The sequence below is a fragment of the Mauremys reevesii genome, linkage group 11 (assembly GCF_016161935.1).
Source record: "Mauremys reevesii isolate NIE-2019 linkage group 11, ASM1616193v1, whole genome shotgun sequence".
NCBI classification, from domain to species: domain Eukaryota; kingdom Metazoa; phylum Chordata; order Testudines; family Geoemydidae; genus Mauremys; species Mauremys reevesii.
This window is the reverse complement of record NC_052633.1, coordinates 63,035,787-63,062,583: the sequence shown is the minus strand read 5'-3', so window position 1 is coordinate 63,062,583 and position 26,797 is coordinate 63,035,787. Positions and strand designations below refer to the sequence as shown.

Here is a 26,797-nt window from a genome sequence, read left to right as displayed (position 1 = left end):
TTCGCTTAACATCATTCCACTTAGTTACATTTTTCAGGAACATAACTAAAATGTTCAGTGAAGAGTTACTGTAGGTCACACCCTGACTTCCACTGCCTGGTTACTTTTTGCAGAGTGACCCCCAACAACCCGCAATCCCAAATTTCCTTTAGATAGACAGTATACTGCAGCCTGTTAGTTTAAGTGGGGTTAAGAATAACTCTGATTTCAGTCACAGCCCAGAAGAGGTTTATAGTAAAAGTAAAACAAATTTATTTAACAAAAGGACAGAGCATTAAGTAATACCAAGTATAAGGGGAAAAGATAGAAAGGGTTATAAGCAAACAAAAGTAAAAATATCCTTCCAAGACTAGAACTTATTTTCAGCAAGTTAGTCTTTTGCCAAAGCAGGTTCTCTAAACATTAGTTCCCAAAGTCTTCAATCCCCGTAGTTTCTGTGACTTTTTTATTTTTTATTTTTAAAGAGCTCTGGCTCCTTTAATTCCTCAAGTGATGGATATCTCAAATGTCTTTTTGCGCCCCCCTACCCCCCATGTCACCCTATAGTTCATTGTCTCTGTTAGAAGAGGCAGGAAGTCTTCCTGCTGTTTTTCCCTTCCAGGGGACTTCCCATCCCCTTTCTGACTTGTGTGCAAATGGGGCTTCTATTATTTTTTGATTCGTAATGGTTAATTTACATTGGAGACAGATGGGTAGCTTCTGTTTTTGTCTGGTTAGTCAGAGACTTTAAAGCATAATCCAATGAGTATCCATAATTTTTCATATATAGCATTGATGCATATATTTCACAAGGCTATTTATCGCCAGTCTCTCTCAGGCTTTCATAAGACCTTACTCGATACACTTTTATAATACAGTAATATTGTATTCAATCAGTTGATTCAGCTGCTTATCATATGAGATTCAGACCCCCCTATTTATAGTTAAGAATTGTTGCTCTAATTTCCTTAAGCAGAAGGAACTTCGTTCAGATTTCTTTAATTAGACAAAACTCTTACAAGAGTAAACTTGGGAGGCAAATGTTCTCTCATCCTGCTTTCTATGGGCTCTGTGCTAGCACTGCATCTAGTACCCTGAGACCCTAATCCCTGTTGCAGTTTCTGGTGGCTATGGGTTTACAAATGATAGCAGATTTTTAGCTTGTGGCCAAAAATTAGGTATTGCCATACTTATTGTCCATGAGAGTTTGCAACTTAAGTTCACAGAGCCCATAGAAAGTAGGGTGAGAGAAAAACATTTGCGTTCCACATTTAGTCTTATTGGAGTTTTGTCACATTAAAGAATTCTGAACAAAGTTCCTTCTAATTAAATAAGTTAGGATAATAATTCTTTCCCTAGCAGTATAGATCTACTCTTTACCTTAGGAAAATCGTGTGGTTTTTAAATATAGTTGATATTTTTAGTACACCTCTACTTCAATATAACGCTGTCCTCGGGAGCCAAAAAATCTACCGCGTTATATCCAAATTCGTGTTATATTGGGTCGCGTTATATCGAGGTAGAGGTGTATCTATAGAAAATGCTTAGGATTTTTCAGTTGTTCCTGTGCAGGTTCTGGTTTGCATTTCAATTTAATAGTGATATTTTAAAAAATTGTTTTGTTAGTCATTAACTGTGTGACATCTGCACTTCTTATCACAGTCCTCAGATCTTAGGCTCCAGCTCAGTCAAGCGACCCCATTAAATTCAATATATTGATATAGAAGAAGTCATTGGGGCTTATGAATGTGCTTAAATACTTTGCTGAGTTGAGGTCTTAATCACGATGCTTGAACTATTCATTGCATTTCATGGATCATAATACTCTTCCAAAGTTTAATCTACTATTTGTTGATGTAACTTTTCCTCATGCATTACTTGTCCATTTGTCTGTCTTTCTGCATAGAAATTAAACCGGTATTTTGGAATGCAGTACATTTACAGTTGGCAAGGGAATGTTATTGGCCAAAGTAACTGAAAAAAGTGTCATGTTGAACTGTACTCATCTTTTGTTGTTTCACAGCATTTTCTCATGTAGAAGAAATGTATGATATGTGGCTTTAAGTATGAGTTGTTAGACTGAGATGCCTGAGATTAACCTCTTCTTTTAAAAGAGACATAAATATATCAAATCACAAAACTGCTTTTCTGTGTAAATTATGTAGAAATATGGCCTTTAGAAAAGAAAAAAGGAAGGGGGGGGGGGGAAGGAAACTTCCATCTCTACTTTGTCTAAATTAAGCTGTTAACAAAGACTTCTCTATGTGATCTGTTAAGGGCAGATTTCGGAAGCAAGTAGATGTCAAAAGAGTATGGAGTTCTCCCAATAATATTTTACCTATATATAGTTCAGTAGCTACCAAAATAAGGTTATTATTGGAATGGTCTATGATAAAGTCCTCATACCTTTGACAGACTTCATAAATTAGCACCTAAATGAGTGGAAAGTGGGTTTTTTTGCTGATGAAATGTCAAAAGTTAATTGGAATGAGAAGGGAGCCTGAAGTAGATGAAGCAATTAAAAATCTTTGTTATGATGAAATGACAAATAGATAAGGGGAGATTTTCAAAGGCACCAATGGTCATTAGATACATAACACTCAGTGAGGTGCCTAATTGCCATTTTTTGCCTTTGAAAAACTCCTCTTGATCTATTGTTGATATACTCTCCCATTATAAATAATACTGCTGGTAAAGAATTTTTCAGTCAATCTATCTCTTAGTCTATAGGCAGCAGGAATCTGGATCCAAGTTGCTATAGTCATGCTCTCTATAGAAGACTATTGGAAATGCAGTCTCAATTGAGTAATTAACCAAGGTTCTAGGTTCACAGGAATGGAGAGGATTTGAGAAGAAAATTAACTGATCGAGGATGTGGTTTCAGTATAGGAATAAGCCTGAACCAATATTCCAAATCAAACACCCTAAAGCTTGTTTGTTCATCTTCAAGATCAAACACTGAGGGTTTGGGACCATATTTGCTTCAAAACAGGGTGCGTAAAGCCAGACTACATTGGGAAACTGTCCCATTCCTAACAGTGAGAGCTGTTTGAAAATTGTTCCCATTTTTTTCTTGCATCTTTTTTACAAACTTTTGTTTCAGCCACACCACCCTTGAACTGCTGTTAAGAACAGTTGTACTGCTGTAACAGGCTCATCCCTTTACAGTATACTGCAAATGTTAATACAGCTTAATAGAAGAGATGTTATTTTAGCTCATTACTGTAGAATACTGTAGTGTTTTAGAAGGGTTTTTCAAGAAGACTTAATCCACTTTCTTGCAATTCTTAAAATATATGCACATCCCTGCATCCATTATACAATTCATCTGTACAGTTGCCTGCTGACCTCAGTGGAAGCCACATGCAATGATGAAGCCAGCGTAGTGGGAGTAAATTACCTCACATCTGCTTTCTGTGGGGTTCTTACACTTTCCTATGAGATAGCTGGTGTTGGTTACTCTTAGAGACAGAATACTGGACTAGGTGGACCATAATTCCTATCCACTGTGTCTGTTCCTGTGTTCCTATGTCCCTGTAAAGCAAATACTGGCGATGTGCAATTCAACCCTCTGTTTTGTTGACTTTGATTTATTTTCAGCAATCTGAGCTTTCTTCTGAGGAGCGTCCAGAAAGACTCGGAGCTGCCCAGCAGCACCGAAGGAAAATGGCATCACTAAGCAAGCAAATCTCGCAGAAAACCAAACTTTTGGAAGAGGTAGGCTTGTGTGGGTAACAAACAAAAAGCGTCGGTAAATGTATTTGACCACAGTGCTTTTGCCATTCAGAAGATATTTGAAAACTACACTCTGTACCAGTAACTTGTGTCATGCTGAACATTACTTTAAGTATCTTTTAATGTCTTGCTTGCACATTTTTACTAAGACAATTATGTGACTATTATGCTAAAGAATAGGATACTCTTGTGAATGTGATGCTGCGTACAAAAGTTCCTTTCATATCTAAATTGCAAAATTCTAAAAGAAATACTAGTTTCTAGTATTTCTTTCTAGTTCTTTTTTTCTCCACCTCCGCTGTTGGAGTGTGGTATTGAAATGGTGACAAACCAGTATGTTCAAGTAGTAGTTGTAATGGTCATTCAGAGATGCTTGGTGAATGCTCAGCTTCTCACGTGTCTACTCTTCCCAGCCCACATCTGTACACCAGTGTAAGGGTCATCCACAGTCTGGCTCAATAAAATCTCATGGTTGCTTGCTATACATCTTGAAGACTTTTGTGTAGGGGGTTCAGCATTTTTTATGGGTAAATCTATGGTAAAGTTATCAATGGAGCATAGTTTTTTGAACATAGCTCAGTTATCTGAATCTAACATTAAACAAACACAAGGTTAGGACTAAGTTATGGAATGGAACCCATACATGTGTATATGTATGCATTGACAATTTGAAGTATTAATTAAATTTAATCTTAAATTAAATTTTACACTTTTCCTGCTTCCTACTTTCCCCTTCCCAACCAAAAAAAGTTAGATTGAAGCTTTTTGGCTAACTTACAAATTTTTGTAAAGAAAGTTGGGTTATTTTACTTAAACTTTAATATGACAGCTAATTAAAAATGCTAGTAAACGTTAGATTGGATCTTATAATGGAACACACAGAACTGGATTAATTTCTTTTTCTGTCAAAGCTAATGCAATTCCACATCTTTATTGCCTTCTGGCCTACCCCATCTGTCATAAACTGTTAGCACTTTAATAGATATCCTAGTTTATTTAAAACTAGCACTATATCTCCACTATAAAAGTCCTATCATTTATTTTCATCATACTTCCTGGATATTCTTATGCTATTCTAACATTTAATGGATCAAGTGTGTGTGTGATATGTAGGCTTTGTCTGTGTCTTTGTGTGTATAATTCATATTGTAGCATGAAAAAGCCATTAACTTTGTCTGCACTTTATTCTCAAAGTAGGAAAAACCAAACAGATGAAATGCTTTTAAAATGTGTGGCAAAATGTGAGTGTTATATCAATAATAAGTAGTGTGAATATAGTATTACTAATCTCCAAGGCTCAAAATTCAAAAGTAAGGCCCAAAAAATCATGGGATTGGCTTAAAAATCATAACATCTTAACCAAAAAAATAAAATAAAAAAAAATTGCCATCAGGATACACTCACTTCAGGTATTTTTCTCCAAAAATATGAGCTAGAAACTTCCTCTTTTACTTTATTTTTTTTAAAAGAAAACTGAGATTCTCATGCAATCTCTTGATCCCAGATGGGGCTTTAAGAAATACACCAAAAATCATGACTATCAACAGTGTGTATGTAATGCATATTATTCAGTGTGCCTTACAAACAACCAATCCTCATGGATCAAGTAAATAAATGACCTCCATTTTGGAGACCCAGGGTAAGGCAGAAGGAAGTGAGGCAGAGAGGCTTTTTTGTACTGAGGCATGGAGGGAGTATGTGTCCTCCAGTATTAGAACTCAATGGATCCTTGCTGCCAGTCATGTGCTAAAGCTATTTGATTGTGCCACAGTGTGTTGTACATACATAAACATATCAGCTTGTGGTACACTTGCTTCCTCTGATCCACATACATGCAAAATGAAGAGTGAGATAAGGAGAGCTGCAGTTTCAAAAGCAGAGAGAGATCAGAACACCAGACCCCTTGCCCTAACCTGTGGATTAGGAGAGAGGATCATCTCAAGCTGATTTTTGTGGGGGCGAGGGGAAAAGACGAGTCATGTGCTCCAGCATAAGTTGAAGTGGTCTTGGGACTTCTCTAACCTACTTCTGCTGACACTGGCCCAAGACACTGTGTGACTGCTGGAGCACACTGTGCTCTAGCCCTGCTGCTTCTCTGCCCTCTCTCTACGAGGTATAGCTGAGCAGAGGGGAAGCTGCCACAGGTGCTGGATCTGTGCCAGCTGAGCACACCCTATGCTAAGGGAATTCTCAGCTGGATAGATTTGGTAGCTATGCAGCCACTGTGCTGCTCCAGTGGCACATGGACTGGAAAGCAGGAGAGTCTGGCTCTGTATTTTTCTCCTCCCTCCTCCTGCCCTTTAAAAAAAATATTTTTTTTTGTTAATTAAATGTTTGTGTTAAATGTGTGTCTGTCACTTGCTCCTGTGCCAGTAATCATGAGCACAATAGTCAGAAGAATCCTACTGGAACAGATGGTCCATTTCTTCCACAGTACTAAACGCTTGTGAGCATTGGACCAGTAGTACAGAAATAGCTCTTTAATCTGGAGTATATTAAATGTGTTGACTTTTCTCCCTTTACTTTCGTTTCTGAGCCGTTCCCCTGGTTGTGTGAAATAACTACACAAACAACAACAGGGAAGAGGAAAAACCATTTAAAAAAACCATGAAAATGTGCTTGTGAAACAAGTAATGCCACTTGGCAGAACTTTATCTCCCTAATATTACACTTTTGCATAGTATCGAGTAATACTATTGACTCTCTAGTTTGTAGGATAATTTCCTTTATAAGCCCAAATATAGCCCCTTCTTTAACTTTACAGTAAAGCTCTTTTCTTAATTTTTTTGTTACCTCTGGCCAGAGGAGAATTTTGTTTTTCCTTGGGAGGTTTGAGTGGGAAGAGGGTTTAAAGTTAATTGGTTGCAGTGTTTTTGAGAGATGGCTTTTAGGTTTCAAGTTTTGAAGTCTTAAATCCCAATACTGCAATAAGCTTGGTTCATAGTTCAAAAACTGCTTAGTTTAAAAAAATATGTAATTTTGTTTTATATGTTAATCCTTAGTGAGAACTGGCAAACATGATTAAAGGTTAAATTCTAATTTTTGGAGTTTTTGGAACTCTTAATTCTGAATCCTCAGGAACAGAATAGGGGAGAGGGATAGCTCAGTGGTTTGAGCATTGGCCTGCTAAACCCAGGGTTGTGAGTTCAATCCTTGAGGGGGCCATTTAGGGCTTTTGGGATTGGTCCTGCTTTGAGCATGTGGTTGGACTAGATGATCTCCTGAGGTTCCTTTCAATCCTAATAATCTATGAATCTATTATAAATTCTATATGTAGTCTTGCAACAAAAAGATCACATAGTTGTGGATCTAAACACTCCATTAACTCAACTTGTAATTTTTGCATCATTTGTCCTCCCGTCTTCTGACCCCAATTCCATTTCTGCTGTAACTATTTGTAGTGTTATGTGTAAACAGAAATTTTATGGAATAGTTTTTTTGTTTTTTAAAGGTATTTGAGCACCAAACTCCCATTGAAATCAATGGGAATTAGGCATCTGAATTCCTCTAAAAAACTGGGCCTAAAGTCAAGGACCTTATTATTATTTACCTGTAAAGTACTATGTCTCTATTGTTTCATGTTTTATCAGAGGAGCCTGTAAATTCTGTGTGACAAGGTGAAATAGTCAGTAGAGTTTTCCTCGCTGCTGTCATCTTAGACTTTTGTCATATATTTACTGTTAATAATGACACAATAGGTTGATGCATATTAAGAAAATACCCTGCTGCTGCTAAAATCTTCTTTCCTTCTGACTGTTACTTGAAAAAATCCGTGACAATGATCAGAACAATAATGTACAGCACAGTGTCTCCCAAATGTACCAAATTGTCTGGAAGAGTAGAGGTAGCTTGTTAACATGGCCCTCATTCCAGTCTAGCTATGAAATATAAGGTAACTGGTCTAGATTATTGTTAAAACCTTTTTGGAGTTCCACAGCACAAAGATTCCATCCCACAAGTCACCAGTCCATTGACAACTGTTTGTTCTATACCTAATGCGTCTGGAGAGTTCATCAGAAAACATCTGACATGTTTATTGGAATTTTCCAGCCAAAATTCATGTAATAGAGTGTAGACTAAGAATCTGACAGGGAAAGACTGTGATTCCGACAGCTTTCCTATTGTGTAGAAGACAGCCATTGTGAACCTCAATGTAATAAATAACTCAATAGCTCAAATATTGCCATTCTCCATTACAGGTGTAATAAGTGTGAATGTGGAATCAAACTCTTCTTTTTCTTTAATAATAGTTGCAAGCTAAATGTGCTGACCTGCAAGCAGGCTGTAATGAAGCAAAGAAGACATTAACTGAGGTAATCTTTCTTTCTTCGTCCTCTGTAAAATGTGACATTTCTTCTGCTTCCCTCTTCAGGGAACATATGCATATAGAAGGATGAAAAGAACAAATTTAGAATGTGTGCATGTGTGATGGTAGTAGTAATATCAAACTATAACACTACTTTTCTCATCCTTTGTTTTATGAAGTTAACATTTAATATTAGACAGACACAAGTTGTATTTCTTTGAAACTGGTGTTGGCCAGCTAGATCTCTACTTTTTTATTGCTCCATAGACAAAATATACATGAAGGGTGGGATTTTGAAAAGCTTCCAGCATTGGCCTAACTCTGTTCCCACTGAGAAACATTTGGAAAATCAAATCAGAGAGTCCTAATAGTATAAAGGGGATTTTTTTTTCCTGATCATATTTGGGACACTGAGAGAGTACTTCTGGTGGAGTGTGACCAGGATATAGGCAGAATGTACAGAAACTACTGGAGTTGTGGCTGATGAAACTAACTCAACTCATTCTGTTGAAACTGTGGGTATAGCTAATTTGCTGATGCCAGTCTGTTGGTTCTCTGCATGATTTTGGGGAGATAAAACAGTGGATGGTCATAAATTCAGGTGAGATTGTAATCTCTCAATTCCATCAAAAATAAACACGTATTTTTTTAAAATGAATTTTCCTGGGCTGGCTGCCTGCCTCTCTGGATTAGTAATAGAATATATGGAATCTTTCATCTCTTGGTCATCATTTTGAATTTTAGCCCAGTTTGGTCAAGACTAAAGATTGTTTCCATCTGATAGCTGTTTGATATCTAATTTGACATGCATCCCAAATAAATGGGTAGCCACGTCCCCATCCCCAATGGCTAACTCAGTAGTAAAACTAATAATTAAATGGGTAAAGAAATTAACTATTACCATAGAGATGATCCTTCCCCAGCTGCATTGAAGCATGCTGGTGGAGAGGAAAACTGGTATTTTTGCGGGGTGGTTTTGCAACCAGTGCACTGGGTTTGGAATACTTAGATTTGATAGAACTGCTAATACAGTATCATGCTGGCTCAGCTAGGCACTTAATCCAGTGCTATTTAATCTAAATACTAGAGCTGGTCAGAACATTTTTCAATGAAATTTCATTTTGTCAAAATATGCTGTTTTGTTGAATCCAGAACGTTTTGATGAAGTTTTCATTGGGATGGATTTCTTGATTCAGGGGCTCTCTGGTAACCTGAGGCTTTCATCTCTTGACAACCTACATTCAAAAGGCTTCGGTTTCATTCCCATGTGGAACAAAAACAAATTTTGAAAGCTGCCGCAAAATGGTGGTGTCATCGTCCTCTCGACAGCTCTGTAAATAGCATGCAGTTTACTGGGCATAGGTGTTTTGGATAGGATCCCTAAAACAGAGGTCTTGTCTGTTCTGTGTGGTCATTAAAGATCCCAGAGTATGTTTTGTATGATAAATGGCTGGCCCCATGGCACTGACTGTCCTCCCCTTCACGTATGGGCTAATTGGATTTCACCCTTCACCCTTGGGATTACTGATTTTCAATACTATTTCATATAAATAGAGAGATAGATAGTATATGAAATATTGTCTCCTTTCGGGACAGAAGATGCTATGCATATATAAGTACTCCTAATCTCGTCTGTAGGGACTCCTCCCTCCATGACAGTCAGTGGGTATGTCTGCACTCCACACTAAACCCAGGTCCGTGGGACTCTGAATCCAAGCCCGTGCTTGAGCATACTGAATTGTAAACTTAGGTTTACAATTGGTGGACCAAGGTGTCTCAGCCATGCTGACATGTTCATGCTGCACTACGCAGACCTTCTGATTTGGGTATGCAGCTTGTGCTACATCCACCTTGCAAAGTAACAGTGTTTGGTCCTAAATCTCAGTAGGACTTGGGCTTTGACCCACCTTAGTAGCAGGGTCCTAAAACCTGGTCCTGAGTATTACTGACCTGAGTCTGGGTGATTTCTGTGTGGACATAAAGTGGGGCTCAGGCTCAAACCTGAGTTAGAGCCCAGGCTTCGTGTGCAGGGTAGACATACCCATTTGACATCTTCTGTGAAAGTTAGATTCGCTAATAGGGAGAGGAAAGAGAACTGTTGTCAGAAAAATCTCTGTAGAAGGCCATTAAATCAGAAGAACAAAAGCAGCAAAGTACAGGATGAGCTATCTGATTTTTAAGATTGACATGCAGTGCAGTTTTAGAAATGGTCAATATTTAACAGTTGGCATTTGGCTCTGTAGTATTGGTTTCATAATCTGGTATACATTTGCTGTACTATAGAGAGCCTATTCATTTTGTATATAAATCCATACATATCAACATCAGGTTACCAAGGAAATGAACAGAAATGTAATTGCAACACCATATTAAATGTAGGGAACAAAGAAAGAAATAGTCTGTGATGCCATGGAAACACAGTAAAAATGTGATTAGATGTTAACTGTAAAGTTTTTTTTTTTAATGTCTTTCTTGAACCCTTCTACATGTAGTTAATTCTGACTTTAAAGTATGGTTACGTTTAAAATGTTAGGAAACTTAGTTTTATTTTGAAGTCTTGGAGCATTGTAGTGACCTAATTGAAGGTTTCTGTCATGATGTCAGAGTAATGAGGTTTTCTATACCACCTGTGACTATAGTATCAAAGCTAATGGGGTTCATTTCAGTAGAAGAGATTAGTTTTAGCTAAGGGTTTGGAATATATAGCCAGAAACAGACTATTGAACTAGGTATGTCATTTGTGCGATTCGATATGTCAGTTTGTGTTCCTTCTTTTTTGCCACTCGTGGGGTACAGAATCTCTAAGTGCACTTGTGTCCTTTTGTTTAACAGTTTGCATGTTTTCAAGTTTTATTTTCAAGACTTCCTAGTATTCAGCTCTTGCTACAATCATTGGTGGTATGCTGGGTCTTTAGGCACTACCGGAATACTAGTAATATCATAATCTCAGGTTTGAGAGGCTCTGGAATATTCACCCTCCCTTAGAGTGCCAGTAGTGATCAACACCTCCCAGCACCTGTAGAACCTCAGTGAGTGGAAATGGACAGAACTCAATAAGAGGTATTTGGCACTTTCAGACATGGGTCTGGTGCCAACAGTGCAGCCATTAGCATCTGAATCTGAGCAGTTGTATTCTCAAAGAAAGCCCGAACACTTGCTGCAGCGGAAGATAATTCCACTGTTTGTCCATAAAACTGCATCTTGGAATCTTATGAGTTGTTTACTTTTAACAAAAGCTTTGTGGTTCACCTTTAAGGTTCGTCACTACTCAAGCTGTTCTTTGATGAAACTGCACCACATGTCGTGCATGAATCCCTGCCAGTGCCATGGAGAATCCATCCCTAGTACATCATCTTTATAGGTTTCCTTGGTCTTGGGGCTTTCACCACCTTAGCAGGGACAAAGTGATCTTTATTTATAGTTTGTAAGCCCATCTATGTTGCTAAAACATATAGTGATAAAGATAATGTAAGCATAATCTTTTTCCTCTTCAGTTTCTGTTCCCAGGAGAAATAGAACTGTACTGTAAAATTACACAATATGGGGGAATCGGTCCATAAACCATGCATGTAAAATTCATATTAACAGCAGAAAATCTTTAATATTTAACATCCAGTCCCTTTGTCTCTCTCATCACTGTACAAGAATGTAGCACATTTACGACTAGATTGTTGTCTTGAAGCACAACTCTTCACGTGCACAAGGGGTAGCAAATAAACTGCACCACTCACAAGTAGCCCTGGGAGGTGGTGTGAGTGGGAGAGACCTCACTAAGGCCTTCTCTAGGTTAGATATTAAAGCTGGGATGTGTACATTGTTGTTAATTAGTCCATTCTAATTAATACCTTCCAGTGCTCTAGTCCAGACCAAGCTATTGTACTTCAGCCTGTGCTCAGCTTGGTTGAGCTAAAGCCTTGCCTCCCTTCTGAGCTTTAAGCTGATCAGTGTAGTTTGTACCAGTGGTCATACATCCCCCACTCCTTCCTCTTTGCTACCTGGGGATAGTAGTTTACTGCTGGCCTCTGCTAGTAGCGAAGTACAACTCCCCCACACTGGTTCAACTTCTTGGACCAATAAGAACAAGAAGTGTAGCAAAGACTCCCCCCATTCCTCTGCTCCTCCCTGTCTACACACTGTAGGGAGGGAGTAAGCACATTATTAGCTCTGCTTAGGCCTATATCCCTGCACTGGAGGTCCAGGCAGCCCATATAGGTATGTAAGGCAGATTCTGGTTCCCCTGTGTAGGTATATAGTCTGAATCTCAGTTTTATGCTTAAATGGTGGGCTACAAAAGTTCATTGGAAGAAGAAAGAGCACAGAAGTCTTGAAGCAGTCAGTTAGAATATTTCTTTTCTACAACCCCAATCTGATTTTAATTTTAGATGTTTTTGTTAAACATGATCTGTTGACCTTTCACATTTTGGCAAGGTTTTTATGAGTGACTCATACAGCCCTGAAAAAAATGAAATATGACAGTTCTACTCGTATGTAGATGGGTTCCTGAATTAAGAGAGACAGGAGCATTTGGTACAGTCTTGTGCAATGTAGAATTCATTTGTCCATCTTGCTGTGGAACAGGGATTCTACGTATTGATTTGGGAGGGCAAGATAGAGGGCAAGTGCAGTGGTCAGTAAATTCAGCATGTTTGCAGTACTCATACCTGGTAAGGGAATTCTGCTAACCTTGGAAAGAAATCTTACTTGTTAATGATGGCTAAGAAATAAAGCCAGAGATTCTAGGGAATTCTCTAAAGCTTTTATTTGGAGAAAGCTTATCTCCTTGGCTTCATTGTGTGGGAAGGCAGAGAAACATGAATCGTTCTGTGTGCGCAAATGTATTTACATGTTTTATTAATTGCATCCCTTAGGTTAAGAGTTACAGTGATAAATTGGACAAGGAGCTGGCAGCCTTAGAAACGGTGGAATCCCAAGCAGATTCTAGGTATATTTTCTTCATTTATGTGACTTATGATCATTGGAAACTGCTGGCTTCTGCAATGTAGCATTCAGTGCTTATTTCTTATTCAGCCTAAATGTATAATTAACATATGGCTGTGAGGAGTCTGTTTTCAGCTTAGTGGACAGCAGTGTGACGGGTGCAGAGTGCACCTCGGGGTGCAGCTTGGGACTGTGGGACTGCTGTGCCTCCTTATCTCTCTCCAGCCTGGGCTGACTCTCAGTGCCATGCTAGTGACCAGCTGCAAACAGGTGCGGTTAGCACTCAGCACAACCGCATGTGGAGGCCTGCACCCGGCTAGATTGCATGAATGCTCCCAGAGCCACTCATGAATCCCACAGAGAAAGGCATCAGAGCCAAATTCTCTCAGCACTGTACCTCAGGAATATACCATCTTGCACTGCTCAAGATGAGCAGTGCAAATTTATTAATCGGTTCACCACTTCATCAATGGAAAGTGGATATACACTAGCTTTTGCAAACCTGAGCAGTTTTGCCACACGCTTCAGGCAAACTCACTGGTAAAGATGAACAGTTAAACAGATTTATTGACTACAAAAGATATATTTAAATTATTATAAAAAGTCAGAGTTAGTTACCAAAAGAAAATAAAAGATAAGCACGTAGTCTTAACTCTCAACCCTCTTAGACTGAGCAACATCTAGATTAAGCAGTTTTTTCACCCCACTGGATATTGTGGTCCTTAATATACAAGTTTGTCCCTTAAACCTAGGCCAGCCTCCTCGGTTGGAGTCTTCAGTCTTCTTCGGAATGTCTTGGTTGCTTGCAGCATAGGTGGGGGTAGGAGAAAGGCCAAGCACGGGGTCCCTGTGTTCTGTTTTATACTCTGTCCCATGTGCTTGGGGAACACAAGTCCAGGCGTACCTGGGGGCATTGCTGAATCTCCAGGCAAAGTTGAGCAATTCCCCTGGTGTGGCCTCGGCTCATCCAGGTGAGTCATTGACTTGTAGCTCCCTTGCTGGACAGTAGCTGTTGATGGGTTGTACTTTGGTTACTTTCCTTGCTGTTGCCACTGGGGAGCTAATATCTGGTTGATTCTCCAACTTACAGCATGTTTTAATGACAACCATAACACATGATTCATAACTTCATATGCATTAATGATATAGAGGAATTTAGAGTGCCACAAGGGGTGGGGGGGAGAAGATTTTTTTTTTAAAGGCATAAATAGAAGTTAAGACTCCAGCTCCAATTGAAAGTTAGTAGAAGTAAGAAACTCCTATTAAAATTTCACCTTTAAAATTTCACCCAACATGACCATAATCAGCAATTAAAAATGAAACTCTTCCTGTATTGGAGACGTTTAGATTTGTACTGCAACCAGAGGGGCCCAAGGCCGTTTTGACAAGATGATAAAGCCTCCCTATCCATTTTCCCCCCTACTTAAAGCCCATGTCTTGAAAAAACTACACTATATATCAGATGGGAGGCGCTCTCAGAATTTTTTATAGGTAACAGAGGACTGGAATGAAGCATCATAAAAGCATAATCTGTGCAGTACCAAATCTTAATTATTTTCCATGGCACCATAATGATGATTGTTTGTGTTTTAGTTTAGCTCAGTAGCAGGAAAACTTGTTTAAAATAACCTTGTTCTAATAGCTTAATTTTCCTTGTGTGTAAATTTAGAAACTGAAAGAATTAATGTAGTTTGCTGTGTCTTCTAATTTAGCATATTGCAGAACCTACGAGCACTGGTGGCTATGAATGAAAATCTCAAAAGTCAAGAGCAAGAGTTCAGAGCTCATTGTAGAGTAAGTGTCTCTCTCTGTCTGTCTCTCTCTTGCTACATGAAGATTGATCAAAATTGGTAAATGTAATTGCCCACCTCCACCTGCCCTGTACTAGGTTTGTTTATTGGCATTTACTGGTAATGTCAGATCCATTTTGAATAATGCCAACCCAGTCCATGACAGAATTGTGGAGAATCACCTAGATCTGTCACCTAATGTATCTCTGAAACTAGGCTGGACAACCCTGCAGGTCCAGCTCTGGATTAGCCAGAAGTGCTTGCCATTGGTCTTTAGACACCCTTTGCTAGGACACAAAATCAACCACCTATTCATTTGTATCTAAACTGTGGCATCCCTCAAGGTTCTGTCTTGTGTTACATGTCATTCAGCTTGCGTAGTACAGAAGAGGCCCCTTGGAAGGATCATTTCTAAATGTAGGTAATAGTGTCATCAGTATGTTGGTGCACAGTTACGTGTCTTCTTACTCCATGAACCATGCTACAAATAACACCACTGAAAAGCCTATTCAGTGTTGGACCTAGCTACACTAGATACCCATCTATCTTATTCACTGAGACAGCTTGGTCTCCTCTTGGACAGTGCAGCTAACAGTGCCCAGGACCTACTTCTTGGTCAAGGGCCACTGGCTTTGGAAAACCCACCAGAAGAGAGAAGCCCAAGATCAAGCCTTCCTACTTTCAGAGTATGTTTCAGTGCATAATTAATGTGTTTTCTGCTCGGTTCGCTGCTATGGTGATGCACACCCTGGAAATATGATAAAGATCAGAGAGATTGAATTGTTTTCCTTCTCTAGTTCCTGTTTCAACAACAGCTAAAGAGATTTTGTTTAAACATAACGAAAAAGAAGAAATGTCATCCCTCAGCAGAGACTAAGCATGGAACATTTTAGCCCCAAAGATGAATAATTTGAAAAGTTGTGAAAACAGAGGGTTATAATGGAAATAATTTTGCAGCCTTTAACTTGTCTTGAGTGCAGTTGTGGTGGTGGTGTCTACATATGGCAGACCAGTGTCAGAGTGCTGGTATTTTAACATTCCTACATTTCTCCAGTCCTGCTTTCCATATTATGTGTTAGTTGCTTAAGATGCATCCAAAGTATATATTCCACAAGAAAGAAATATGGCTATTTCTACTTGAAAAGCAAGGCATGCAGTTTAACATAATGAAGTATCAGAGGGGTAGCCGTGTTAGTCTGGATCTGTTGAATACCCACTTCTTCAGATGCATCTTCTTGCATCTGAAGAAGTGGGTATTCATATAACATAATGAAGAACATTTGCCTCCTTCTCCCCTTAGCGCAGAGTGCTATTTAATGTTCCCAATACATGTACATCATGAAGTACTATCTAATGAAGAAGTTATTAAAATACAGATTTGGGCTTTTTTTCTTTGAAGGTAACTATAATGTTTTTGTTGCTTTTAAAGGAAGAGATGGCCCGCCTACAGCAAAATATTGAGAGTTTGAAAGCCGAAGCAGAGGAAAATGGGGAAGAAAAGGTAAACAGCAAATGTCAAAAGGCTAATTTTTCATTAGTATTTAAAAATATTCATTGGGTAATTTTCTTCCTTTTTACACCTGTGTTGTATTAAAAAAATCCACCACCAATTGGAATTTGAGACATACAGCCACCAACTGGCATAGAATAATGCATGTGCTTCACTTAACACAGATGAGTAGTCTCATAGAAGCCCTTGATCACAAATGTATTAATGTCAATGGATTTACTCCAGTTTTACACTTGTGGTAACTGAGAATATAATCTGATTTACAACTTTTATGGTTTAACTGCATGTTACTGTACTTAGCAATTGTCTCTTTGGAGGAGGTGGTCTCAGTGAAAAGGCTACTTAGCAATCTAAAATATCTCTCTCTAAGGCCTAAAGCTAGTAAAATATGCAATTATTTATGTAGTGTAAATGACATTCAGAACTTAAATTTTGTTTTTCATTCAGCTTCATTGACCCACTCTCCTTAAAATAATATAAAAATGTTGGCAATATTTTGGATATCCTTAAAGGTGAACAAAATAAAGAATTCAATCTGTGTGGGTTTTTTTGTTTTTTTTTTTATAATTGCTGACCAAAAGCCTCTTTTTTTTAAGACAATGCTTTAATTCTGTTGGTGTGCCTATTAATCAGAAATTATCTTTGGTTTCACAAATTTTAGGAACCTAATAAGATTATAGACCAGCAATACAAAACTGAAAAAGATAAGCTTCAAAAGATCCGACTATTACTGGTGAGTACAAAGTGATTTTCTGTTTGTTTGGTTTTTGGCAAACTTAGTAGGGCAGAATTTTTGAAGTTTTCTTAGCTAAGCGCTTAAATGTATTTCTGTAAATTTCTTCAACATTTGTAAGTGTAAGCAAGTACCTTTTATAATTAGTGTTGTGAAATAAATTTTGAGGCTTAACAAAACTTAACAGATATATTAACTCTCCTTTGTGCAGGTATTTTTTATTAGCTTATTTAGCAGGTTATTTCTGAATCTTGCTATCTTTTATCCATTTAAAATGATAAAATGATCCATTTTTTTTCTCCCTTCCTTTCACTCAGGCCCGAAGAAATAGAGAGATAGCTATTTTACAACGCAAGATTGATGAGGTACCCAGCAGAGCGGAGTTAACTCAGTATCAGAAGAGATTTATCGAACTTTATGGTCAGGGTACGTATATCAAACAGAAATGTACTCCTGAAGGCTAACCAGTGAAAGGAGCGTAATCACATTATAGGCTTATGGTGCATGACAACAGCACCTGCTAATTCTGTTCTATTTAAGGGTCATTGGACATTCACATTGTATACCCCTCTTTTCAAGGTTTTATAAACTGGCTATAAAAATTCCCTTGAGGCTGAAACTTGATGCACAAGATCTTTGGAATAATTGTTCTTTTGTTTGCAGTAGGTTCAGTCTCTTGCATCAATGATTAGTGTTTAGAAAGCCCTTAATCCACCGTTTACAGGGAAAGTGTCTACATCTGACTCATGTTTTATTAATCACAGTTAACATTGGTTTACCATTTTTGTATGACCTGTGTGTGTTTTCTTTATAAGTATGTGGTTCTGACAAACAATGTCAAGAAATCTGTAGTTAAGGCTGGCTCTCTTAAACACCTCATGTCCCATTTATTGCTGGAGGTTAGAGGAGTTAAAACAGAAAATTGTCAGGTTTTACAAACGTGCTGCGATATCTAGGCAGAAGAAGAGTGTGAGCCATGTCTCTCAATTTCTTCCCTACCAATCTTTAATTCAGATATTATGGCCCAAATTTTTAGAAGTATGTGTGCCCCCAGATAATAAAATTAGGCATGCAAATTGACCATTCTGTATATATGCTTCTAAATGTATTCCTGTAATCATGATGTCAGGAAAGGAGGAACGCATACTATGCATCTGTTGGTATGTATATACTATATGTACTTTGTGTGTGTTGTATGTACAGCTGTGAACAGTGCATAGTCAGACGTATACACAGAGTACCGTATATGTTACACACATACAAACTATTTTAAAAGAACACTAAGGTTTCTTTGTCAAGAACCCAAAAATTAGGAAATGCCGGAATTAAGGTTGCCAGTGTAATTTTAATTGGCTCCCTTGTGCATATGCAGTGTGGTAGTCTTTAATTACATGATCAACTACTCTTTTTTTTTTTTTTTGGCACAGCAACCCAGCCTCATTCAGTGCACAGAATGGACAATGCTCATTTAGTTAGCAGCTATTCAATATTTTGTTTTCGCTTCATTGTTCAGTGTGTGGCCCCAGGACCTATTTGCTGCACACTATTCAAATCCTGCTCTATAGACAGAGACTATTAATTTCCTTATGGGATTTTCGAGGGTGCTCATCTTTGTGGTATCTGAGAGCTTGACAAATATTCATGAATTTATTTTCACAACACCCCGGTGAAATGAGACGGTATTATCCCTGTTTTACGGATGGGTGCTGAGGCACAGAGATATTAGGGTCAGAAGTATCCACTAATTTTGGGTGCACAATTTGAGACCCCCAAAGCCTGAATTGTCAGAATGCATGTCATTCTATAGTACACAATATATTCAAACCTGGGCTGGAGCATGATCATTGTGGATGGAATGAAGCTGTGAAGTTCACTAAATGGTCAGAGGGTTCTCTTCATGCTCAGTAAGAGTGCAGACAGGGAATTAGTGTGGAATAGGTAGTGTGTCTTAAATTCACATCCTAACTTACTGCACATTAACTTCCTCATGTAGACAAGTTTTGTCTTCTTAAAAAAGCTAATCAGGCTGAATGCTGTACCCCTTCAGCACTGGCATTAATTCCAACTCCTCCGAACCCTTTTTTGAGACTATTATAAAAAAGACTGTTCAGTTCTGCACTCTGACTCATGAAATCCCATGATACGACAGTATTTGGGTTGTTAGCACTGTATGGGGAATACTGAAATGCAGAAAGACCATTGCACTGAGGATTTTAAAATTTCATGAAAACATTTGTATTAATACTAGGTTGTGTAAACAATAATAAATCCCCCTAAACATATTGGAGGGGGCAGTGCCTCATATGCTCTTTCATTGCTCTGTTGTTTTTCTTTTGCTTTTAGTGTCAGCAACTCACAAAGAAACCAAGCAGTTCTTTACCCTCTATAATACATTGGATGATAAGAAGGTATATTTGGAAAAAGAGGTAAGAACGTGTTTTTAGATGTTTAGCCCATGATAGGAAAATAGGATACTGCTGAGTTTCTGTGTAATAGACACTGGACTAGGTCTTATCTATGCAAGGTACAGGTAATTATCGCAAAAGGTCAGAACTGAGAAGAAATTGACTTGGGTCTAAAACTCTGTTTACAGAATGTTTGTGGAAATCTTTGGTTTAATTCTGTTAGGAAAATTTCTGCTTATATATTTTGTGTGCATGTGTATGTATTGTTTTTAATAGAAGGGCCAACACCAGAAATAGATATCTGAATTATTCAATTTAGGCTCAAAAGGTGAATAAAATTAGTATTCTGACACACACCACTTACATTTTGGCTTCACAAAATCAGATTAACCTGAGGGTTAGCTATCCAGTCTCTGCATTAGTTTAGGGACCAGTGCTACAGCCAGTGACTTCAGTTACCAAAGTAAATTGACATCAGTGGCAGCAAAGTCAGGTTCTTAGGGTCTGATTCTGTTCCCCTTGAATTCAGTGACAGAACCTTCATTGACTTCAAGGGGGCAGGACCAAGCCCTTACTTATCATGAAAACAGGCTCTTCATTAAAGAGTTCTTCTGCTCCTACTGCCTATTTCACCTCCTTCCCCCATCCAGAAGTTTAAAGCCAAATTCCTCTCTGGGGTAACACAATTGAAGTCAGTGGACTTATGCCAACAATGAATTTTACCCTTCTGTGATGTTATGGATAGACTAGACTTCAGTAAGGACTGGAGGAATAAGCAGGAGCAGCAAATACATTTCTGATAAAGATCTTGACTCCACATGACTGTTTGTTTTTTCATAATAAAGGATTTACTGGCATTTCAAAGTTTATAAAATATAAAGCAATGCTTTACTGGTTACATTTAAGTAACGGAAGATGCTTTGGTGTCATGAATCCTACATCAGTAAATAGAACAACATCTTAATCAATAAAGATTGTTTTAACAGTTCACATGGGTTTTTGTAAACAGTTCTAATCATATTATGGTCAGATGAAAATATACATTTCTTTCTTCAGTAAAATACATGATAGCACAACAAGAATTGCATTAGCTAGTAAAAGTAGAGCCTGACACTGCATGCTTCTCATTGTATTTTAATGAAACAAGAACAGAACATTGTTTAAACACTTTTACAAAGGCAGCCATTAATTGCTTTGAGTACTAGATGGTACCTATACAGTACCATTAAGTGAGCACAGTCTCTGCCCTCTAAGAGTAGGGGTGGCATAGAGAGCTGCAATCTAAAAATCCATCATCTTTTTCCTGAATAGTAGATTCTGACAAATATACTAGATATGAGTATTTGAATCAGGTGAGAGAATCAGGGAATTCAGTTTCCCTTTGAGGAAACAGTTGATTCTGGCAGTCTCTTGCCATGAAAATCATCTGAAAAAAAAACAGATTAAAAAGTCAAGAACTCAGATATATGTGTGTGTGTATATTATGCATGTAACATGTTCCAAAATGCAAGACCTGTTTCGTCCTTTCACGGTCCCGTTTAGTTAGTGTACAGTGACCTAAGACCTGCCCATGACAGCCCTGGAAAGTTACTCAGTAGGAAAGGAGGAGTTATCAGTTAGTAATGGACAAGTGTCTAAAGGTCTGGAAATTTGGTTTCTGATAAGCATCCAAAGTTCAGAAGTGAAATCATCATTCTGTTGAAGTCAATAGCAAAACTCATGGACTTCAGTAGGGCCAGGATTTTGCTATATGCAAAATTCATTCAGCCTTATCAACTCTTCCTTGAACTGGCAATCCTGCAAAACTGGGCTTTACACAGATTTACTGAAGTTCTTTGTTTGTCAGTGTGGGGAAAGCCACCAAAACAACCTTCTGATGGTGCTATAATGAATTAAGACTCTACACATTTACCTTTGTTTAAGAGATGGCTGCAGTACTGAGGTATGCCCTGCCCATGGCACTATGGAGAGTGTTCTGTTGTAATGCAAATGTTGTAGCTTAGATTCTGACATTGGGATAACTTCTGTGAAGTTCCAGTTCAGCAGAGCACATAAGGAAGTATGCCTAAATACTGTACTGAATCGAGCAATACAGCTGAGAATGTTCGTTGGGTTTTTTTTCTTTTCTTTTCTTTTCTTTTTAATTAGGCCAATGATAAGCAAAATAGGACATCCTGCTATTTTTTGACTTACCTGTATTGATAATTAGGACATGATCTAGGAATGTCATTTTATGAAGGATATCTACAGTTCATTTATCATTAAATATTTTTCTCTGTTCTTCTCAAATGTATTCAACAAGTCATTTATATAAGATCAGCAGGACAAAATTATCACTGCAGCATAGATGTAGCTTACCTCTTGGTCTGATAAAATTGTCATTAATGTTTTGTCTTCCTCAAAAGCATTTAAAAATGATCTCCTGGTGAGATCTGATGCTGAATTTTACTAGACAAAGAATTGAGTCAGCTGTATATATTCAGGTTTACAGTTAAATCTGTGTTTATATATTACATGTGGACTTTATTGGCAAAACATCTGAACATATATCCCATGATATGAGAATTATGAGACTAGTGCCAACTGTTAGAGATTTAATCTGTGTAAAGGGGGTTGGGGGAGAGAGGGAAATAATATTACACCAGTAATGCCTGGCTATAAATATTTATCTAATAAATTCTAGAAAGATATTACCAGATGCCTTGCTTTATCTGTTTGCATTATATCCATTTTATTTGCCAGAATGATTGTGTTGTGCACTATTCTAAATGAACAGACAATTTGCAGATCACATATTCTTTATTTTGCATGGCACATTAAGTAGCAACTATGGAACTCATGATATTGCTTTAATGTCTTCTGTGGATTAGCCTTTACTGCAGATTTTTATAACATTTACTGAGGGTACAGGCGTACAAACTAATCTCTTTTCACTGATTGCTTCTGAAATAGAAATGAACTTATTAAAGACAGAGGTGACAGATTTTAGACCAGAAGTGCTTGATTGTTAAATAATGTATATCAAGGCTGATAGTCTCTTTTCTTTTGTAAATATATTGAAAAGAAACCTGGAGTAGTTTTGCCCAAAGTAACTCAATACTTAAGTACAAACTGTGAGAAGAGTTTTACTTTTACCTAACTGTATACTTATGAATGCAATTTAAAAAGGCAGTCATAACATACATCAAAGGTTTCCAGTGGATTATGCTCATCTCAAGAGATGTCTGAGTGGTTTTTGATGTCAAGAATGTACAATATGGTTTCAGTTTTCTTGTTGATTTTACTGTAGAAAAAAGGCTTCAATGAACAAATATTTTGTATTAGTATCATATAAACCCATGGGTGGCCAACCTGAGCCTGAGAAGGATCCAGAATTTACCAATGTACATTGCCAAAGAGCAGCCCCACCATCCGCTCCCTCCCTCCCGCCCCCAGCGCTTCCCACCCACCAGCAGCCCCACCGATCAGCGCCTCCTCCCCATGCCGCCTGCCTACCACAATCAGCTGTTTCACAGTGTAGGAGGCTCTGGTGGGGAAAGGAGGAAGAGCGATGGCACGGCAGGCTCGGGGGAAGGGGTGGAGTGGGGGTCAGGACCTGGGGCAGAGCCGGGGTTGAGCAGTGAGCACCCTGACACATTGAAAAGTTTGCACCTGTAGCTCTAGCCCCAGAGTCGGAACCTATGCAAGGAGCCAGATATTGACTTCCAAAGAGCCGCATGCGGCTCTGGAGCCACAGGTTGGCCACCTCTGATATAAACCAAATGTCCCTTTACCCTTTTGGGTCTTGGTTTTCTTAAGATTCTTTGGGAGGTATTTCTTATTACAAAAAAATAAAACAAAAAACCTTGAAGTATTCTGTGTATAGAGTGATTTCAAAATAGTAATGAATAACTCATTGCTAGGGGTGGAATTGTGACATCAAAGGTATATATGCTCATACACTTGATTTTTACAAAATTTGCAAAGCATTACTTTTTAAAATGCTGTGACTGTTGGGAACCCACTTTCAAATTGTCATATTTTTCTACTGACTTTGTAGATATGAAATGTAACCCTATAGCTCTCTGACATGGTCACAAAATACTGCTTTTTCATTTGTTAGATATTTTGCAGGATACATTAATGTAAGATATGTAACAACATCGCCCATCCTTAAGGATGTCCTGTTCGTTAGTATTGACAGAAATAAGCAAAGGTCGACTTTTTAGCTTTTTTCCAAAGTTGGATAGAATATACTATTTTAGTTATTGTATCAGAGAGGGAGAAAATTTACACAATGAAAATGAAGTAGAATTGGGTGGGAAATGGCTTTTTTCTCCTGTTCTACACTGGGAGAAAAATGAGACATTTTGAAGTTTTTCAACAAAAAAATGAGACGCACAGAATCTCTTTCTCTTTCTCAATAGCCTGGTTATTAAGGCATTCATGTGGGAGATTTAAACAGGCATCTCCCACATACCAGGTGATTGCCCTAACCACCAGGCTATTTGCTATTTCAGGGTGGTCTCTTGGTCTGGTTTTGACCAGAAATTCTGTCTTGGACCTGAGAAACCTTTCCCAACAAAAGTTTAGTTGAAACTGGCATATTCTTGCAGAAAGTTGTTGGTTTTGTGTTTTGGTGTTTTTGTTGTGTTTCTCAGAAAACATCCGTGGGTCAAAACAAAAATTTTGTCAAAAAATTTCTGACCTCTAGTAATATTCTTAACCTGTAAGTAGTAAGAAGCGGATTTCTCCATGCTCATAATACTCTTTTGAAATCATTGATTTAAATCCGTTAGGTTGGGGCTTGATTCAGCAAACTCTAACATGCAGTGTGCTTATCATATTCCCATTGGGAATACACACATTAGTAAACACTAAGTATAGTATTTACAGAATTGGATTCTTGCAGTACAGATGGCACATTTTCAAACATTCGTCGTCAAAAGGCAAAATCGTACCTTGGAAAACCTCACTACTTGTCCACTGGAAACTAATATGAACTATTCAAAGCTATGATAAAGCATCCCATCATCAACCATTCCTCTGATTTTTCTTTTTCTCTAAATGTGTTGGAGAGAATACTAAGATTCCCAAGCAAGTCTCAATTTTCATTTTGTATGAAAGAGTCGTTCCATATGCTGTTAGGTACAAGCTTGCAAAGAGCCTTTGAATGTGTATTAATAAATCAAGTAATTATGGAGGAAGTTTTCAAAGGCACAAATCACAGGTGCCTAACTCTGATTGAATGTTAATGTGTCTAAAGTGTCATTTGTGCCAACCAGTTGCCTGGTTTGCATGTCCAAGTGAAGTTTTTTCCACAAGGAAATGAATTTTTTAACAGATCTTTTGAATTCAGTTTTTTTCATTCAGGCCCTTTGGAAATGTGTGGGTCTGCTCTGAAAACTGCATTGTGAAATCCCATATTTAATGGTTTACCTGTGGAATGTGCCTAGTTTACTACTAAAGATGTTTGTTCCACTTCAAGGGCTGCAAACACGGTTTGGCGTCCATGAGTCAAGCAGGGTCCTTTCATGTATCCCATTATTTTCAGTAATATAAGTTCTGCAGGCCACATGGTGCCCCTTACTACACCTGTTCACCTTAATTGTGTTATACATTCAACCCTCAAGTGGTTTGGTTTGGGAAATCTGCCTATATAGCAGAATTTTCACTAGTGTCGTTATATCGATATAGTTAAGCTGTAACATAGATGTGCTGCATTTATGATGTAAGCTCTGCTTTACATTGGTGCAGCTTCTCCACCAGTGCAGATTTTTCTAAATAAACAGGCCCTTAACCCTGCACTAGTTAACAGGAGTGAAAAGCAGTAAAACTGTTCTTGTTGCTAAGGTAAGCGATTGTAACTGTCTCAGTACATGCAGACAGCCTCATGTAATGCTCTGCAAAACAAGATGATGGCATTTTTATGCAGTTGACTTTCTTCTGAGCTGAATCACATTTTAAAGTAACTGAAAATCTGTGTTGGTGTTGGAGAGGAGAATGCACATTTTCAACTATGTGTTTTTGTCTTCACCAGGTTAACTTGCTGAACTCAATTCATGATAATTTCCAGCAGTAAGTAACTTGAGTCATTAGCTCTTGGTATCTACTCATACATCTATAGTTGGTTGGAAAAATTGGGGTGGAAATTGTTCAAAAATGCTTGCAAAACTTTGATTCTTATTTAAACTTTATACTTTCTGAAATTTAATGGCCAGTTCTGAGTAAGATCCAGTACATGTTTTGTAATTTTTGATAGCCACATGCTATAGCTTGGCACAAATGAAGTAATATAATTACTTAAGAACACACGTGGAATGTACGTGTTAATAATACTTTGCTCTTGGTATTGTATTGTGTTAAATTATGATAAAACTGCTCAGAACACTTTTTTCATACTTCTAACTTACCGGCATTTTTAAAAACCTTGTTTGACATATTTGTCAAGTTGGGCTTGTGCTGTATGAAAATAACTACAGACGCCACACGTTTCTTAACTATAACTTAGGCATATGTTTGTTATAGCCTAGAGTTGCTATGATAAACCTCTTCTTTAAAAAAGTGATGGTTGGATCACAGAAGTCTCGGAGTGAAATCTTGGCCATTGACTTCAGTGTGGCCAGGGTTTCACCCTTGGCCTTTACAGCCTGTTGAGCAATACTCCAATGTGAATTTTTGCAAATGTACTTCTATTGTTGTCCAGTGAAGTGAAGAATGGGAGAGAAACTAGGGTGTTAAATAGTTTTGAACTATTATTCTGTTATTAAATAGCTTGATATTTTAGTGCATGACATATTTTGCTCATCATAATGAAATCATGACTTTTTAAATTTTCCTATAAATTTGTACCCTTTGCTTTTGTTATCCTGATAAAGCCGTGTATCGACTCTGACCATTTTCTTGCCATGACAAGCAACCACCCCAACTATAACAGAAACATTTTTAACTTGTTAATTGTAACAAACAAACTAAATATATTGATGGTTGTGACAAGTCCTCTGCCCGCCTCTCTTCCTGGGGCCCACTGGTTGCCCCAATAAAGCTCAGAGAGGCTTTATTTACACAACGTTCTCCCACCACCAGTGTTATGCTATGTACTGAGCTTGCAGGCCTGATAATCTCTTCTCCTAACCAGAGTCTGCCCTCAGCCTGGAGACTGACCTTCCCCTGACCATTCCCCCTTCTGGCTGCCAGCCAGCTTTTATAGCCCTTGAATCCTCAGGCCCGCAGGTGCAGCCAATTCTAAAGGCCAGGCACCAGGCTTCTCCCCAGCCCCAATCTATTTCCCCTGATTGGGGCTGGCTGGGCAGGGGCTAATTAGGTGCCTTTGCACCAGCACCCTGCTACAACGGTTCACTTGGGCAGTTTATACTTAGATAACCACTTTATCTTTAAAATTGCTACAGTTTTATAGTTAAG

The 26,797-nt window shown here is 38.1% G+C and overlaps 1 protein-coding gene across 1 annotated transcript in view; it reads left to right on the top strand.

The window, feature by feature from the left end:
• CCDC93 (coiled-coil domain containing 93) overlaps nt 1-26,797 on the top strand; it is a 93,375-nt gene that overhangs the window by 56,630 nt on the left and 9,948 nt on the right. Inside the window, exons 12-20 of the mRNA XM_039494538.1 lie at nt 3,580-3,696; nt 7,965-8,027; nt 12,889-12,962; nt 14,671-14,752; nt 16,178-16,249; nt 16,920-16,991; nt 17,309-17,417; nt 19,335-19,417; nt 25,416-25,453. Of these exons, the coding sequence (XP_039350472.1) occupies nt 3,580-3,696; nt 7,965-8,027; nt 12,889-12,962; nt 14,671-14,752; nt 16,178-16,249; nt 16,920-16,991; nt 17,309-17,417; nt 19,335-19,417; nt 25,416-25,453 (710 nt within the window). The remainder of the gene's footprint in view (nt 1-3,579; nt 3,697-7,964; nt 8,028-12,888; nt 12,963-14,670; nt 14,753-16,177; nt 16,250-16,919; nt 16,992-17,308; nt 17,418-19,334; nt 19,418-25,415; nt 25,454-26,797) is intronic.